The sequence below is a fragment of the Andrographis paniculata genome, unplaced genomic scaffold (assembly GCF_009805555.1).
Source record: "Andrographis paniculata isolate CXL003 unplaced genomic scaffold, ASM980555v1 Contig35END, whole genome shotgun sequence".
NCBI lineage: Eukaryota > Viridiplantae > Streptophyta > Magnoliopsida > Lamiales > Acanthaceae > Andrographis > Andrographis paniculata.
In genome coordinates, this window is record NW_026137568.1 from 4,063,932 (window position 1) to 4,080,352 (window position 16,421).

Here is a 16,421-nt window from a genome sequence, read left to right on the forward strand (position 1 = left end):
AGGTCCAAGTCAGCCGTCCTTTGTGCGCAACAAGCTTGAGTATACCATATAATGCGGGATATATAAGGCGGGATGCGTACCTACACTAGAACATACGCCGTTGATTAACTATACAGGACCAGAGTGGGACGGATGGCTTGGGCCTTTGGGCTTGGGCGCCGAACATGTCAGCTTCTGGCACGTTACAAATGGTATCAGCGCCGACTTTGATGGTGGTGACGAACAAAACGGACGTGTGAGCAGTTCTTCATAGAGGAGCATGTTGAGGGCATGACAAGGAAGAATACATCTGTGCGAGGCTGTACTAACTAGTTCTCGAGGAAGTCGAAGAATTGCTAGGCCGACGAAGGTGTTCGAGGAGGAACCATCTGACCCGTTCTATTTTTAGTAAATTTATTCGTATTAAACATACTTGACAAATATAAATCAATTTAATTAAATTTCATACGGTCGTTGTTCAAAATTCCCTTATCCTTATATCTCTTCAATTTAGAAATATTTTTATCTTGCATTTAAAACTTTTTAATTTTTTATAAAATTTTTAATTTTAAATTAATTATAAATAAATAAATATATTTTTTTATTTATTTGTATTATATTAAATTTTATTATATATGAAATAACATTTATATTATATATTTTATTAAAATATAATTTTAAAAATATTTAAAATAATAACAATATTATTCCTATAAAAATAATAAAATAATATTATAATTTATTATTAATAAGTAATTTACTGCTAATTAAGATAAAATAAATGATTAAAATTTTTATAATGGAATATAAAATAATATATATTTTTTTATTAATGAAACTCTACCGAGTTTTTTTTATTTTGTTCATTAAAATATTTACACATCCACATTCCACACTTCACATTCGCCGCCGCCCGCAAAAGATTTCCTATTTCTTCTTCTTCTTCTTGCCCAATTTCCTTTATTCCTTCTTCTTCTTCTTCTTTTCTCTTTAATATGTGACGACGAGTGCAATCGTTGATCTTGAAGTGAATGAGCTAGCCAACGAACATGTAATTCATAGTCTTGAATCGTAATTTAGCTTTCCTTTTGATTTTGGTACTTCTTAGATAGTTTGCCCGAGCCATGAGTTGTTAATGATGTTGCGGAATTAAGGTTTCCATTATTCTAATTTTCTAATGTAATTATGCAAATTTACTGGCAATCTCTGCAAATCCTATATATTGATTTCGCACTATTGTTATAAGTTTTTTTTTTTTTTGTCGCTGCTGATGCCATTGGGGAGGATTTTTCCTATTTTCATTTCTGAATATTCATTGTTTTCAATTGGGTGAATAATAGATGACAACTCCGTATAGTAATTACTGGGCACCGTTTCGCAAACTTTCGTCAAAATGTGGCAGTGTTAGCTCGCCTTTGAGAATAGGCTGCCATGTCTCTCCTATACAAGCTTGCCTGAAGGACTCGGATATAAGTTTGCATTTAGAGGCTAAGGTAATATGTTTATCCCTGTTTCTATTTAAATGGAGAATGCCTTAGTTCTTTATACAATTCTTACTTCGTTTTTATGTTTGAATTATCAATGCTTGGAAATTTGGCTTCAGTTCCGTATGAATTTTATAATTAGGTTAAAAGGCCAAGCTAGAAGGAGATGTGGGCCTGTAATAGGGTCCGCTAGATTAATTAAGGGGTGTTTCAAGATAATCGGTTGAACCGGACGTTCTTCTAAGGAAATAGGCAAGTCGGATGGTCCGTAGGTCGAATGGTCCGCAAGTCGGATGGTCTGCAAGTCGGACAGTCCACAGGTCGGATAGTCCACAGGTCGGACAGTCCGCAAGTCGGATGGTCTGCAAGTCGGATAGTCCACAGGTCGGTTGGTTCGCGGTCGGATAAGTAAGTCGGAAGGTCTGCGGTCGGACAGGTCGGTTGGTTCGCGGTCGGATAAGTAAGTCGGAAGGTCCGCGGTCGGACAGACAGGTCGGGTGATCTGCAGACGGATAAGCAAGTCGGAAGGTCCGTGGTCGGACGAACAGGTCGGAAGGTCCGTGGTCGGACAGACAAGTCGATTGGTCTGCGGTCGGACAGGCAGGTCGGTTGATCCGCAGTTGGATGAGCAAATCGGCTGCTGTGGAGGTCGGATGCTGCGGAGATCGAGTGAGAGCCGTAGTTTAGTCGGTTGGATGACGCGGTTGGTAAGACGGTTGAGAACACGTGTCAGCAAAAGAAGAATTAGTAGACGGTTGAGAGGAGGCGTTGTAACCGTTCGGGCGACGGTTCCAGGTACTGTTTCTGAGGAATATTTAAGGATTGGGGTCAGCAACTGGCAGGGTATCTTCAATCATCTTCAAACCACAGTAAAGTCAGTGATTCGGGGATCATCATTTAATTTTCAGTCTGTAGCATTTATTTTCCAGTTTTACGTATGTACCGTATAGTGTTTAGAAATTCCTAATCTCAGGCACTAAATATATCAAATTCGAAGATAATTTTCTATTTTCGGATTTTACTTTTTATTGTTGAAAAATTGCATCAACAAATTGGCGACCACAGTGGAAGAAAAGCAAGATTGCTGATCCTACGACTGAGGTCCGGTCTAATCATCAGAAAGATCAATATGGCAGGCTCACAACCTCAATCATCATCAGCACCAGTGGGAGTAAATATATCACCACCTGTTATGCCAAATCCAGGGGAGATTCCCCAACCACCTACCGATTGGTTGTATTATGTTCAACAATTGAACAATTAACAAACTTTGGCTATGCAGAACATGTTGCGCGAGCAACAGAATCTCATGCAGAACATGTTAGATCAAGCTTTATCAAAGGTTACTCTTCAACCCACTCAGACGCCACCAGGAATATCACCATCAAGAATGCAAGCAAATTTCGCAGGGCCATCATACGTTGACAGTACATTGCCAAGTGCCACAACGCTCAACCCAACAGATAGGGGAAAGACTCCTCTAACTTTCCCTAATAATGTTCCTTTGGGGCCAAGAGTTGAAAATGTGCAGCCAAATACTGTCAGGGAAGATGCAAGGAGCACATATACAGGATCCCATCCTTATCTCTGATCATTAAAACCCTCGTGTGGATCCTGAAGAGATTGCGCAAGTGTTGAGGGTTCATTTCGGTTTGAATCCTCAGATGGCCAACCGTCCTGCTTATCAAAGACCTTTTTCTGAAAGGATCATTAACGACTATCCTCTTCCAAGGAATTATCGACCACTTGATTTCCATGCTTTTTCAAGGGAAGACGGATCCTCCACCATAGAGCATGTGGGTCGTTTTATAGCACAGTTGGGGGAAGTTAGAAATAATCTTTTTTATAAACTGCAATTATTTGAATTATCTCTTACCAGAACAGCTTTTTCACGGTTTGTAAATCTGCCGCCTGGGCAAATACAAACTTGGGAAGGTTTGGAAATGGCGTTCCATGCTAGATTCTTCAATCCTTTACCGATTGTTTCTCTTACCGATTTGTTGGAATTGAAGCAATATCCAGAAGAGTCAGCCTCACAGTTTATTGAAAGGGTGCGATTGATGAAAGGACGTTGTCCTATTGTAATCAATGAAAAAAAAATGACCAATTTAGTGGTCAGATATATGCATGGCCGTCTAAGAGAGGCACTCACTGCTCATGATGTGGAAGATTTGGCAAGTCTCGCTGCCAAGGCTGGATGTTTAGAGTCTCTTTTCAGAGAAAATGATCAGAATTTCAGGCGCAATAAAGTTCAACATATGGAGAGTATGGAAACAGAAGCATACGACTTTGATTTTGATCAGACAGAAGAAATGGCGGCCAAAATCATTTTAGGAAAGCCTTATGTGTGCTCTAAATTAAAGCCAGTGCCAGGAACTGAAGGAAGAGAGCAACCCACATTTAAAATTCAAAGGTTGATGAAATTTTTGATATTTTGCTAACTGATGGCCATATTCGAATTCCAAAAGGGCAAAGGTTGGCTACTAAGGAAGAAATCAAAGGAAGACCATATTGTAAGTGGCATAACTCTTTCACACACAATACAAGTCAATGCACCCATTTTCGAAATGAGATCCAAAAGGCCATTCAGGCAGGTCGGCTCAAATATATCACTTTCGGTGTAGAGCAACAACCTTTTCTAAAAGTAACCACAGCAATGGTTAATATACAAGCAAGTCCCAGATCAAAAAAAGGAAACCCATCAAACAGTGGCCGACCAGAAGAGAAACTCAAGGTTTATGAAAAACCAGTGGCCGAGAAATGGGATAATTAAGATGGTTCTTTTAATATGGAATTAAAGGAACAAGTTTTGGTCCGAGACCACCCGACTAGAAGGACTGGCTTGGTCGGGAGCAAGTTGGCTCGAAATAAAAAACCTTTACCAGTTGATGTGGATCCTCGTTTTCCGGGTATGAATCGTACTCAAATTCGTAATGCCAAGCGCAGGTATGCTGTGAGGTATAGGGATAAGGTCTCTTCATCAAAGCAGCCGAATGATATGCCAGGCGCTGTTGATTCTCTGGGAGGAGGTCGGTCCATAAGGGTCGTCTCATTTGAGCAGCCGAATGATGTACCAGTTGCTACCGATTATCCGGAAAGAGGTCAGTCCATATGGGTCGCCTCATCAAAACAGCCGAATGATATACGAGGCGCTGCTGATTATCCAGAGGGAGGTCGGTCCATAATCGTCTCCTCATCAAGGCAGCCGAAGTATGTGTAAGGTGTCTCTGAGTACTCTGAAAGGGGTCGGTCCATACAGAAGAAGGGTAAAGGAGTAGCAGATGAGAGAATTGAAGGTTTCAGATGTCAGTATTGTGAACGGACTAACATCAATCTATCTTTTGAGGAATTTTGTTTGGAATCTCTGACAGCTCAACCTGAAAATGAAACCAGAAACGAAATTCTGGAAACAGATTCAAGGTCCGTCAAATCTCGGCTAGGGCCACGAGTTCTTTGCCGAATGACATGAATTAATTGGATTGAAGAGGAACCCCTGTGGGCATCTCTGGTGGATGATATTATAGAAGAGCCAGAATGGGCAAAGATTTCAGATCCTGATTTTCAATAAGAGGTTCCTTTGATAGTCTTCCCTCCTATTCCAGAAGGCACGACGTCTCATTTAAAGCCTCTGTATGTTAATGCTTATATTTGCGGGAAACCAATCACGAAGGTTTTTATAGACAACGGAGCCGTCTTCAATGTGATGCCATTAAAGACTCTTAAGAAGTTAAGGAAAGGAATTCACGATTTGTCTCCAGTAGATTTTAAGATGACCAGTTTTACAGGGCAGCCGACCAAACCAGAAGGTATGATGGTCGCTACAATTGAAGTCGGTCCTAAAAGGATTTCTTCTGTTTTCTTTGTGGTGGATGCGGATACTACATATCCAATCCTACTTGGACGAGACTGGATTCATGCATCTCAATGTGTACCATCGACACTGCATCAACGATTAATGTTCTGGGAAGACAATCAAGTCTTCAAAATGGAAGCAAATGACAACCCTTTCGGTGCATCAGAATAAGTTGAAGAATCAATTTTTTATTCCAGTCATTTACCCCCAATGTCTCAGTTGTTTATGGCTAGTGAATACCAAAGAAGGGTTTTAAATTCATCAGCCAAAATTCAATGTTCTTTTAAAAAGAACAATGTTATTGTATGGCTCATGAGGAAGCCAGACCTACTTTATAATATATCTTTTATGGAAGGTGCAAATTTAGAAGATTGTAGTTTACTTATTAATCAATTTTATTTAGATCAGCTTTTGGGAAAAGTAGAAAAAATCAAAAAGATTCATGATGCTCATTTCCAAGAAGATGAACAATTTCGTTGGCCTGATTTATTAGAGAAGACAGAACTAGCTTTTTCAGCACAAGATCCTTTATTGGAATTTAATTTAGGAACCGACCTGGTTCCAAAAATAATCAGGATGAGTGGTTATTTGTCTGAAGAGCAACAAATATTGATGATTGAGGTTATAAAAAACAATATTGATTGTTTAGCTTGGGATTATTCAGAAATGCCTGGTCTAGAGCGAAGTCTGATAGAGCATCGGTTGCCTATTAGAAAAGGTTTTAAGCCCTACAAGCAACCTCCAAGGCCTATGAGCCCTGATTTGATGTCTCAAATCAAAGAGGAAATTCAGAAACTTCTTAAAGTAGGTTTCATCCGGCCTTGCCGTTATGCAGATTGGTTGGCGAATATTGTACTAGTGGTTAAAAAGAATGGTAAGATCAGGATATGTATTGATTTCAAGGATCTTAATATGACCACTCCTAAAGATGAATATGTGATGTCTATGGCTGACATGTTAATTGATTCAGCAGAAGGACATAAAATTCTCAGTTTGATGGATGGTTATGCAGGATATAACCAAATCTTTTTGGCAGAAGAAGATATTCATAAGATAGCATTCAAATGTCCAGGAGCTTTAGGTATTTACGAGTGGACGGTTATGCCTTTTGGTTTGAAGAATGTAGGGGCAACTTATCAAAGGGCCATGAATTCAATTTTTCATGATCTTATTGGTAAATCCATGGAAGTATATATTGATGACGTTATCGTCAAATCTTCCAGTTTTGAGGAACATTTGAGAGATCTTAAAGATGCCTTCGGACGGATGAAGTGGTACAAGTTGAAGATGAATCCGACTAAATGTGCTTTCGGTATATCAGCCGGGATTTTCTTGGGAGTTTTGGTACATGAGAGGGGAATAGAGATCGATGCTAATAAAGCCAAAGCAATTCTTGCCAGCCGACCACCCAAAACGGTTGAGGAAATACAAAGTCTTTTGGGGAAGGTAAATTATCTCAGACGGTTTATTTCCAATGCTGCTGGCAAGGTCAGACCAATTACTAAATTATTGAAGGCTGGAAGAAATGCTTTCGAGTGGGGACCAGATCAACAGACAGCTTAGAAGCTATAAAACAAGCATTGGCTCAACCACCTGTGTTAATGCCCCCAAAAGAAGGTCGGCCTCTCAAACTTTATTTGGAAAACACGTATGAAGTAGTCAGTTGCTTATTAGCACAAGATGGGGATGATGGAAAGGAAAGGGCAATTTACTACTTGAGTAAGACTCTCACAGGACCAGAATTAAATTATACTATGCCAGAAAAAATGTGTTATTCATTGGTGTTTGCATGCACCAAACTTGAGCATTATATGTTGCCCAGGAGAATCGAGGTTATTTCAAGGATTGATCTCATCAAATTGATTTTGCAAAGACCTACTATGCAGGGCATACTTATGAAGTGGGCCATTAAATTGGCTCCTTTTGATTTATTTCATTCTCCTTTGAGGGCGGTGAAAGGCCAAGCGATAGCAGATTTTTTGGCAGACTTTGCAGGTTATGAGCAGGAACCGACCGGATACATGTCTTATATAAGTACCCAAAATTGGTTAATGTTAATTGATGGTTCTACCTCAGGAAACAGATCGGGTGCGGGTGTTTTGTTGAAAGGACCATATGGTCAAAGGGTCAAGCTGCAGTTGCAATTGGAAGCCATGACCCATAATTCGGCAGAGTATGAAGCTTTAATCTTGGGATTGGAAGCCTTAATAGCCAGGAATGTTCAGTCCGTGATCATAAGTGGGGATTCTCAATTGGTAATCAACCAGGTAAACAAACAATATGTTTGCAATTATCCTCATCTACGTAGATACAAGGATATTGTAGGTCGGTTGCTATAAAAAATTTCCGAAGTGATAATTGAGTTCATCCTTAGGAAAAAAAATCAATTTGCAGATGAGTTAGCTCAAAAAGCTTGTAAAGGAATCTCAAAAGATATATGTGCAGAGGTCAGCTCTGAAACAGAAGTCGGAACCGACTGGAGGACAGAAATTATCATGTATCTACAAAATCCAGGAGTGAATGTTTCGATTGGAATACGACTAAAAGCTTTACGATTTCAGTTGATAGAAGGAGTATTATTATATAAGGACATTCGAAGGATTACTTTTGAAATGCTTGGGGTCCAAAGAGTCTTTGGAAGTGATGACAAAAGTACATAGTGGGATTTGTGGAGCTCATAGGGCAGGTTTGAATATGAGATAAGCTATTCATCGTTTGGGTTTCTTTTGGCCAAAGATTTTCGAAGATTGTATACAATTCGCTAAAGGTTGCCAAGAGTATTAGAAGCATGGGCAGTTGAATCACTTGCCAGTCACGGAACTGCAAGCTATGGTAAAACCATGGCCCTTTTAATCTTGGGCTATGGATATCATTGGTAAAATTCATCCTCCATTATCCAAACATCATTGTTTTATTTTGGTTGCAACAGATTATTTCACTAAATGGGTTGAGGCGGTTGCTTTGAAAAATGTGGATCAAAAGGAAGTGATAGATTTTGTGCTGAATCAGATCATCTATAGGTATGGTATTCCTCATTCAATAGTGACCGACCAAGGTTTGGTCTTTACTGGGGAGAAGTTTTTAAACTTCTTGGCAGAGTTTGGTATTCGTTTGAACTATTCTTCGCCTTATTATCCCCAAACTAATGGGCAGGCAGAGGCAGCCAATAAGATTATTATTGGAATTATAAAAAAGACGATTGAAGGGAACCCAAGAAAGTGGCATTTGTTGTTATCTCGAGCCTTATGGGCACACAGGAATAACTAAAATTCTGCCACAGGGTTTTCACCATATCAGCTCACCTTTGGACAAGATGTTGTGTTGCTAGCTGAAATTCAAGTGTCATCTGGACGTACAAGCCTTACTACTGATGAGTTTACTGAGGAATATCAACAAATTATGTTGCAGCAATTGGAAAGTTTTGATGTCAATCGACTCCATGCAATTGGTCAGATTGTGAAGCATAGTGAGATCAGGGCTAAGACTTATGGAAGGAAAATATTTTATAGAACGTTCCAAGAAGGAGACCTGGTTTGGAAAACTATCCTTCCTACATATAAGAAGATTGATCAATTAGGGAAGTGGTCTCCAAATTGGGAAGGACCATTTATCGTTCAAAAGGAGATCGGAAATGGTGCCTTTATTATTATAAATCAAGAAGGTAAAAGAGTACATGATTGTATTAGTGCTAAATATCTGAAGAGGTATTTTCCTGCCTTTTTAGATAACAAGAACGCATGAAACAATAATTTTTATTCAGAACCCAATTATTAGGGGTTCTGACCCAAAAAGGGTTTACTCATTATCAGACATTGAGTCATGCAAGAACTCCTCTCTTCTGAGTCAGAATCTTCATCCCAATGATTAGGGATTAATTCTGGTTCTTCATCAACAAGGTCTTCTAAGTTGGGTCTGTACTTTTCCCATTGATCTTGCATCTTTTCTAGATCATAGTCGGTACGAGCCTTCATGTCTGCTACGGCTTGACGCTCACGATCAACAAGAGTGCGTAATCTTGAAAAGACTGCGCGCTGATTGGAAAATGTATGATCCCAGCCAAGGTCTGAGAGTATGACTGTCACATGGTGTTTAATCAAATCCATATGATGATCAATGTCAGAAAGACGATTTTGTATATCCCGAAGGGTCTCATATCCTCCCAGCACATTTTCCATCAGACGAATAACACGATGAATGGTTTTTTTTGCCTCGGTGGGAGAATATGAATTTGAAATCCAATTGCTTGAGTATGCATAACAAGTCCTCGGCATGGCCTCCAACTGGATAATTACCCACGAAGAAGGGTTGAATAACGCCTTGCCAATTGTTTACAGGAACATGAGGACGTTTTTGTGGCATTTTAATAAATATTTCAGGCGTGCCCAAGTTTCAATTTATGGTTAAGCGTTCGTTCATTGCTTTACAAGGGACTGCAAATATTTATAAAGGGAATGGGTTTGATCTGTTCCTTGGAGGGTTGGAGTTTTGGAAAGTGATCCTTAACAATAGGAGAAAAAATTTATTTACTAAGTCAAGGTTTCCAAAATTTTACAGAAAAGACCCTAAAGCGGTTCTAATCTGGGACCATTTATCTTCTGTCCTGGAAAGTCGTCTGGTGTTAGTGGCCGTCTGGTACTGTCTTATAAGTTAAGACCGGCCATGAATCTTTAGTTCTTGGTCCAAGTCGGCTTCATTTTTCTTGTACCGCTCAATCAGGCGCTGTTCGTCGCTTATGTGGCCTTCCAGAACATATTTCTTGATGAAGTGCTCTCAATTCTACCTCCTTCTTTTGAATTGATTCATCTATTTGTGTTTTGGCATTAGTGAGGCCGTCTAGTCTTCTAGTTGCTTGTTGAATTGATTCCCTGGTTTTAGTCAAGGAAACTTCCAGACTTATTTGGTCCGAATTGGGTAGGGGCGTTTCAGCTGACAGAAGTTGAGCGAATAAGATGTCGTTTCGGAGTTCGGATAGTCGCTCCATCAGCCGATGAAGAATGGGGGCGGCTGCTGATTTTGAAAGAATTTGAAATAGAAGGCCACCAATGGCTTAAAGAAGCCCGTCCAACAAGTCTAACACCAATGGCTTAAAGAAGCCCGTCCAACAAGTCTAACCCCAGGTCGGGGAAAGGTTGGTCGACAGCTTGAGCAATTATGGTTCGGACGTCTGTTGGAATTGGATAAGCTGACAGAGGGGTTAGATCAAGACATCCCTGAGAGAATGGATTTTTATGTCAGATTACATGAAGCACAAATATCAAGAATTAGTTGTGAAAACTTTACTTACTTCTGGGCGGAACGTGGTCGCAGAAGGTGCCAAGATTGTTATGGGTCTGGAAGAAAGGGTGACTGGTATTGGAATGGTCGATTCGTCGGCTGCTTCAAATGGACGCTGCGGTATTGATCTGGGTCCCTGCAGACGGAGATATAGTGTATTTAATATTATGTGAACACTAGCTCTTAGTTTGGAAAAGGGAGTTTAAAGCGTCTACCAAGTTGACAGAGGTCTCTCAATCAGAGGAGGGGATTTCTTGTAATTCTTGTAAAAGACCCCTCGGTCGGACAGCTGCGGGTTCTTCTTCCCGTCCGGCCGCTTCTGGAAGAGGGTCTGCTGCCCTCAGGTCGGCTGCGCCCAGGGCGGTTGTGGTCGGTTCGTTGGGAGCAATTCGGACGGCCGCATTAGAGACGTCCCTATTAATTGGAGCGGGCGCCTCGAGAGAGACTGCAACAGAGGCGGCCGCACCAGAAGCGATCGCAGTAGAGGCGGATACAGGCGTGGCCATTGGTTCCGCGTTAGGGAGAGATGGGTCTGAGGCAACATAAGGCAATCTACCCATCTGTGAGGCAGTCGCCTCACTATCGGATGAAGCCCTTGTTGTTGCCAGCTTGGCTGGTGAAGGCGCTTACATTGAAGTCTGTCGTTTGGTCGGGCGTTCAGGTACTTGAAGTTGGTCAGCTGACGACTTTGGTGATTCGGCTGGGTTTGAAGTAGTCTGGATGGTCGCTCTTGCTGGGGTCGGACCTGAGTTGGAAGTTATGTAATTGGTTAATTGGGATACGTAAGGAGAAATCAATTCAGGGATAACTCTCCCGTCCGGGCTTTGAATTATTAGATGTGGACAGGCGGTAGGGCTAGGTAAACCTTGTTGGCAGCCGAACTGGCGTGCCAAAAACTGAGGCTGATAGTTGAAGGTATAAAACGCTTTGTGGCATTTCTTATCAATTTTCTTACTAATAAATGAGGATCTGGGTTTAAGAGCAACATCCCAGGCGAAGGAGTAAGTAGGATGAGGAAGCGGGTCCGGTTCGGATAAAGGTGAAGATACAGGGAATGGCCAAAACAGGTTAGACGCGTAACCGACATACTTTTTGTACATGTAAAATCGGGAGTTACTACGGTCATCGGCTAGAATGGCAGTTATGATAGGGTCGGATGCTTGAAGGTTATTGCGACCTAAACAAAGTCGGTTAAGGGCTATTCCTAAAGATTTGTCAGGTGTTGGAGCAACAGGGGGATGGCCAAGTTGAAACGCTTCGGGGAAATAGAGACGGAACCACAATTTCAAGAACTAAAACGGGCCCGACGCGGCGGTATCTAATTTTTTGCCATCATTTATCTGTAAGGTGGGTGCTAACCCTGGATAGCCCTTCAAAAAGATTGGCAAGGAAGAGAGTACCAAGAGAGAAGAAATGACCTAAGGCTATATGGATGGCCAAGTCAAGATTAGAAGGAATGACGCATTTCGAAGGGGAAATTATGACATACCTACAGAGCCAAAAGAGAAGGAAGGCGACATGCTCACGGTCGGTCACAGGGGTTCCGACTGCTCTTTGCTGGTCGTTTAAAAATTTGGTCCAGCCCCATTCCTTTACGCCCGCCAGAGACCAGCCCAAATGGTCTGCACTGGGCTTTTGTCCATCTAGGGCTCCTATCACAGGGTCTTCACCTACAATTGGAAGATGGGCGATCATGGCCACATCCATGAGCGTTGGGCCGATGGGGGCTGTGGGAAGGAGGAAGATGCCCATCTCCGAGTGCCAGAACGCAGACATCGCCAAAAAAACTTTCTCATGTAAATGACATGAGAGAGTCGATAGGAGTATTGGCTGGTCAATTTGTTGGTGTTTCCATTGATATCGAAAACGTTCTGCTACCCTTTTGTACCAGGTGCGGTAGGGGTCTTTGGGATCTGTCAAGTGTGTTTTGATACTGTCATGGAGACGGATAGCGTTGTAATTGGGATTATTGACAGCGAGGGGGTTTCCTGCTTCCAAGATCTCTCTCATCTGGTTGGAATCTTCAGGAGTGGTGCAGTATGGGCGAATAGTAGGAGTGAGCATTTTCGTAGCAACAAATGTTGTTTCTGGAACAGATCCGTCAAAAGTAAGTGCAGGTATGTATTGATTTGCCATATTTTGAAGTTGCAGAGGTTGAGAGAAAGCAAAGCCAGCACCGAAGGTGAAGAGTTTGGTGATAAAAAATTGCGCTGCAGTGGGTGCAGTTGAGGAGGTAGTTCTACAAATGGAGTATGGTTATATAGATTGCGAACTTCCAAACGGCGATTGAGGCGTGGCGTTTGAAAGTCCGATGGCGGCGGGCAAGTTGTTACGTATGAATTTTATAATTAGGTTAAAAGGCCCAAGCTAGAAGGAGATGTGGGCCTGTAATAGGGTCTGCTAGATTAATTAAGCGGTGTTTCAAGATAATCGGTTGAACCGGACGTCCTTCTAAGGAAATAAGCAAGTCGGATGGTCCGCAGGTCGGATGATCCGCAGGTCAAATGGTCCGCAAGTCGGATGGTCTGCAAGTCGGTTGAGAACACGTATCAACAAAAGAAGAATTAGTAGACGGTTGAGAGGAGGCGTTGTAACCGTTCGGGCAACGGTTCCAGGTACTGTTTCTGAGGAATATTTAAGGATTGGGGTCAGCAACTGGCAAAGTATCTTCAATCATCTTCAAACGACAGCAAAGTCAGTGATTGGGGGATCATCATTTAATTTTCAGTATGTAGCATTTATTTTCCAATTTTACGTATGTACCGTACAGTGTTTAGAGATTCCTAATCTCAGTCACTAAATATATCAAATTCGAAGATAATTTCCTATTTTCGGATTTTACTTTTTATTGTTGAAAAATTGCATCAACAGCTTCACTAAAGCAATCTGGAAATTAAATTATTCAACTGGATTGTTGAATATTTTTAATGGTTTGATTGCTTCAGTAGAAATAAAAGCTTCAAGGATTAGGTTGTGTTTTGTTATCTAGTTATTATTATTATTTTTTTTGTTTTGGTCCATCGTCTTAGTTGTGCTTAATTCGAGATGTTATACCAGACAAGGCAGGTGTCTACCGCTGTTCTGGTTGCGGAGACCGTTGAGCGTCTGGGATAACAATTAATACTTGTAGTTCCTCACTAATCTAATCTTGATGATTACTTGAGCTACATCTAAGTATCACATTTTAAGAAGTTCCATTCCATGCACCTTTTCTTCAAGGTTACAAGCTCACTTGGTGTTATAATTATGATTGCATAAACATTATCCGGACAAGCAATATCATTTGTGTTGAAGCCTGTGAAAATAGTCACGCCCTTTACTTAAACACCATAAATGGCTTATGTTGGAAAAGTTCCTTTACTATAGTATGATTACTTGAGTGGAATTAAAAACTTTAGAGATTTGGTGTTTTTTGGAATCTGTCATTGGCATGTTATTTTACATTTTATGCCAGACAAAAAGCGGGTGTTTACAGCTTGTCTGGGGAGATTGTTGAGTGTCTGCAATAGCAAATGAAGTGTTCGGCTCCTCAGTAATCAATAGTTTAGATATATTTTGGAACTGTTTTGGAGTTTTGAGAATGTTAAAATTTTAGACTTAAAATAGGTTTTTGATATAACGTAAGTAAGTGTTGGATGTGATGTTTTATATAGAAAATAAATTTTTGATGTAATAAGGTAAATGAAAAATCGGTATTTGATGTGACATTTTTTTTTAAAAAAGTTTATTGTTGATTAATAGAACTAAAAGTTAATTCAAAATTATGTAGAACAAAGCCCTAATCTTGAGGATTACTTAGCTACATCTAAGCACCACGTTCTAAGAAGTGCACATTTTGTTCAAGGTTACAAACTACTCAGTGTTATCATTATAATTCCATAAACTTTAACAAACATGGAATTTTGTTTATGTAGAAACCTGTGAAAATATTAATTCAGTTTAAAAACCATATGTGGCTTCTGTTGAAAATGTTCCTGTATTATAGTTTTGTCAATTCATGGTTATTACTCTTTGCTCGTTCATGTTATGGTAGTAGGGAAACTATTCTGGCATGATGTATTTCATGGCATGGAGCACGATTCTTGCATCCCCTCCCCCTTAGAGGACATGAATGGCATAGTAACATGTTGCAAATTTTGTGGATTTATTGAGTTCCTGTCATATAACCAATTAATACAGGCTAATCCCCTCTTGGATAGTATCAAATGGGACGACAAAGGCTTGGCGGTGGCAATAGCTCAAAATGTTGATACGGGAGATGTGTTAATGCAAGGTTTCGTCAATAGAGAGGCTCTTTTGAGAACCATTTCCTTGAGAAAGGCAACATTCTATAGCAGGTCACGATCAACTTTGTGGACCAAGGGAGAAACCTCATCTAATTTCATCAATATCTGCGATATCTTTCTTGATTGTGATCGTGATTCTGTAAGTAGTAAACCTTCCTTCGTAGATCAAAGGTTGATGTAACTCTCTCCTACTTACGTAGAATAATAAATGAGTATATGTTTCAGATCATTTATCTTGGGAAGCCAGATGGCCCGACTTGTCACACTGGAGAGCAGACGTGCTACTACACCTCGGTCAACAATGTCCTAAACAAGCCACAAGTATCATATATGTTCCTTAATTCTCTCATCAACTCATCATTCAAAAGTGAAGCTTCCTGTCCTTGAAAAGTGTATCTGAGGGTGCTAAGTGAAACACAATGTCTTTATTTATTATTGCTAGGTCAGTAAAAGTAAACTTGCATTGACGACTCTGTACTCACTAGAATCTACAATTTCGAAACGCAAAGAAGAATTGATGGAAAGCACAGATGCGAAGCCATCCTGGACGAAACGCTTATTGCTTGATGGCGATTTACTGTGCTCAAAAATTAGGTTCGGCGTACTCGATAAATACATGCTACCTTTCCAAATTAAGCTTTTGGCATTGCCATATTTGAAGCTTGTTATTATAGATGTAAAGCATGTTTAGAAGAATAATGAGGTGTTTCATCTAAATATTCATAACTCACTGGCTGTAAACTTGGTGTATCCCTATAGGGAAGAGGCAGATGACCTGTGCCGGACACTAGAGGAGAATGAAGACCAGTCAAGGACTGCCTCGGAGATGGCCGATGTGCTGTATCATGCCATGGTTTTACTAGCTCGGAGAGGAGTTAAGGTTGAAGATGCTATTGAAATTCTCAGACACAGATTTTCACAATCAGGCATCGAAGAAAAGCACAGCCGTAAGTAAATCACTGCATCTTGGTGACGCATGATTATCGAAGAATTGACACCTTATTATGTTTTACAATTCCTTGGTGTTCTATTTTATTCGTTTTGCACCTTGTGTTGGATTGATTATTCTCTGTTTTAAACTATGCGTGTGGTAGCTCAATTGCTCTCCTATTTGTGGATTTCATGAGATTCTCTCTACTTGTGAAATAAATAGTAGTAACACAATGCCTGCCTGCCTGCCTTTTTTGGAATTCAAAAAATAGACATGCTGCACAATCAGATGAGATCAGATCATTTTGAATAACGATACAAACAACAACAGAAATAAATCTAAGCCATTGAGGAAGCTACAAGAATAATTAATTAATTAATAGCTAGGAAAGGTGTGTATGTTGTTTGTGTTCATATTCATTCATTCAATTAATTGTTGTTCAGACTTTGGGCACACTGTCACGCTCATGAGGCTGTGAGGAGGTTGAGGTGCTGTTGCTCAAGCCCATGTTCCTAGTTTTGTGAAGGAGGAAGGTTCCGGTTACAATGGTGACAAAGCCGCAGAGTTCGGTGAAAATCTCTTTAGGGGATTGAGAATCTCCCTTGAACATGATC

General features: G+C 40.4%; 1 protein-coding gene across 2 annotated transcripts; it reads left to right on the forward strand.

Annotated features, from left to right (window-relative positions):
* The first annotated feature begins 874 nt into the window (after positions 1 to 874).
* Positions 875 to 16,373, forward strand: LOC127249039 (histidine biosynthesis bifunctional protein hisIE, chloroplastic-like). Of its 2 annotated transcripts, XM_051271631.1 has the most exons (7): positions 875 to 1,030; positions 1,320 to 1,472; positions 14,770 to 15,015; positions 15,102 to 15,197; positions 15,319 to 15,470; positions 15,636 to 15,823; positions 16,251 to 16,373. In XM_051271631.1, the coding sequence occupies exons 2-7, from the start codon at positions 1,320 to 1,322 to the stop codon at positions 16,283 to 16,285; spliced, it is 870 nt and encodes a 289-aa protein (XP_051127588.1). In that variant the 5' UTR covers positions 875 to 1,030; the 3' UTR covers positions 16,286 to 16,373. The 2 variants fall into 2 exon arrangements, with proteins under 2 accessions (XP_051127588.1, XP_051127590.1); XM_051271633.1 differs by lacking the exon at positions 1,320 to 1,472.
* The last annotated feature ends 48 nt before the right edge of the window (positions 16,374 to 16,421 follow it).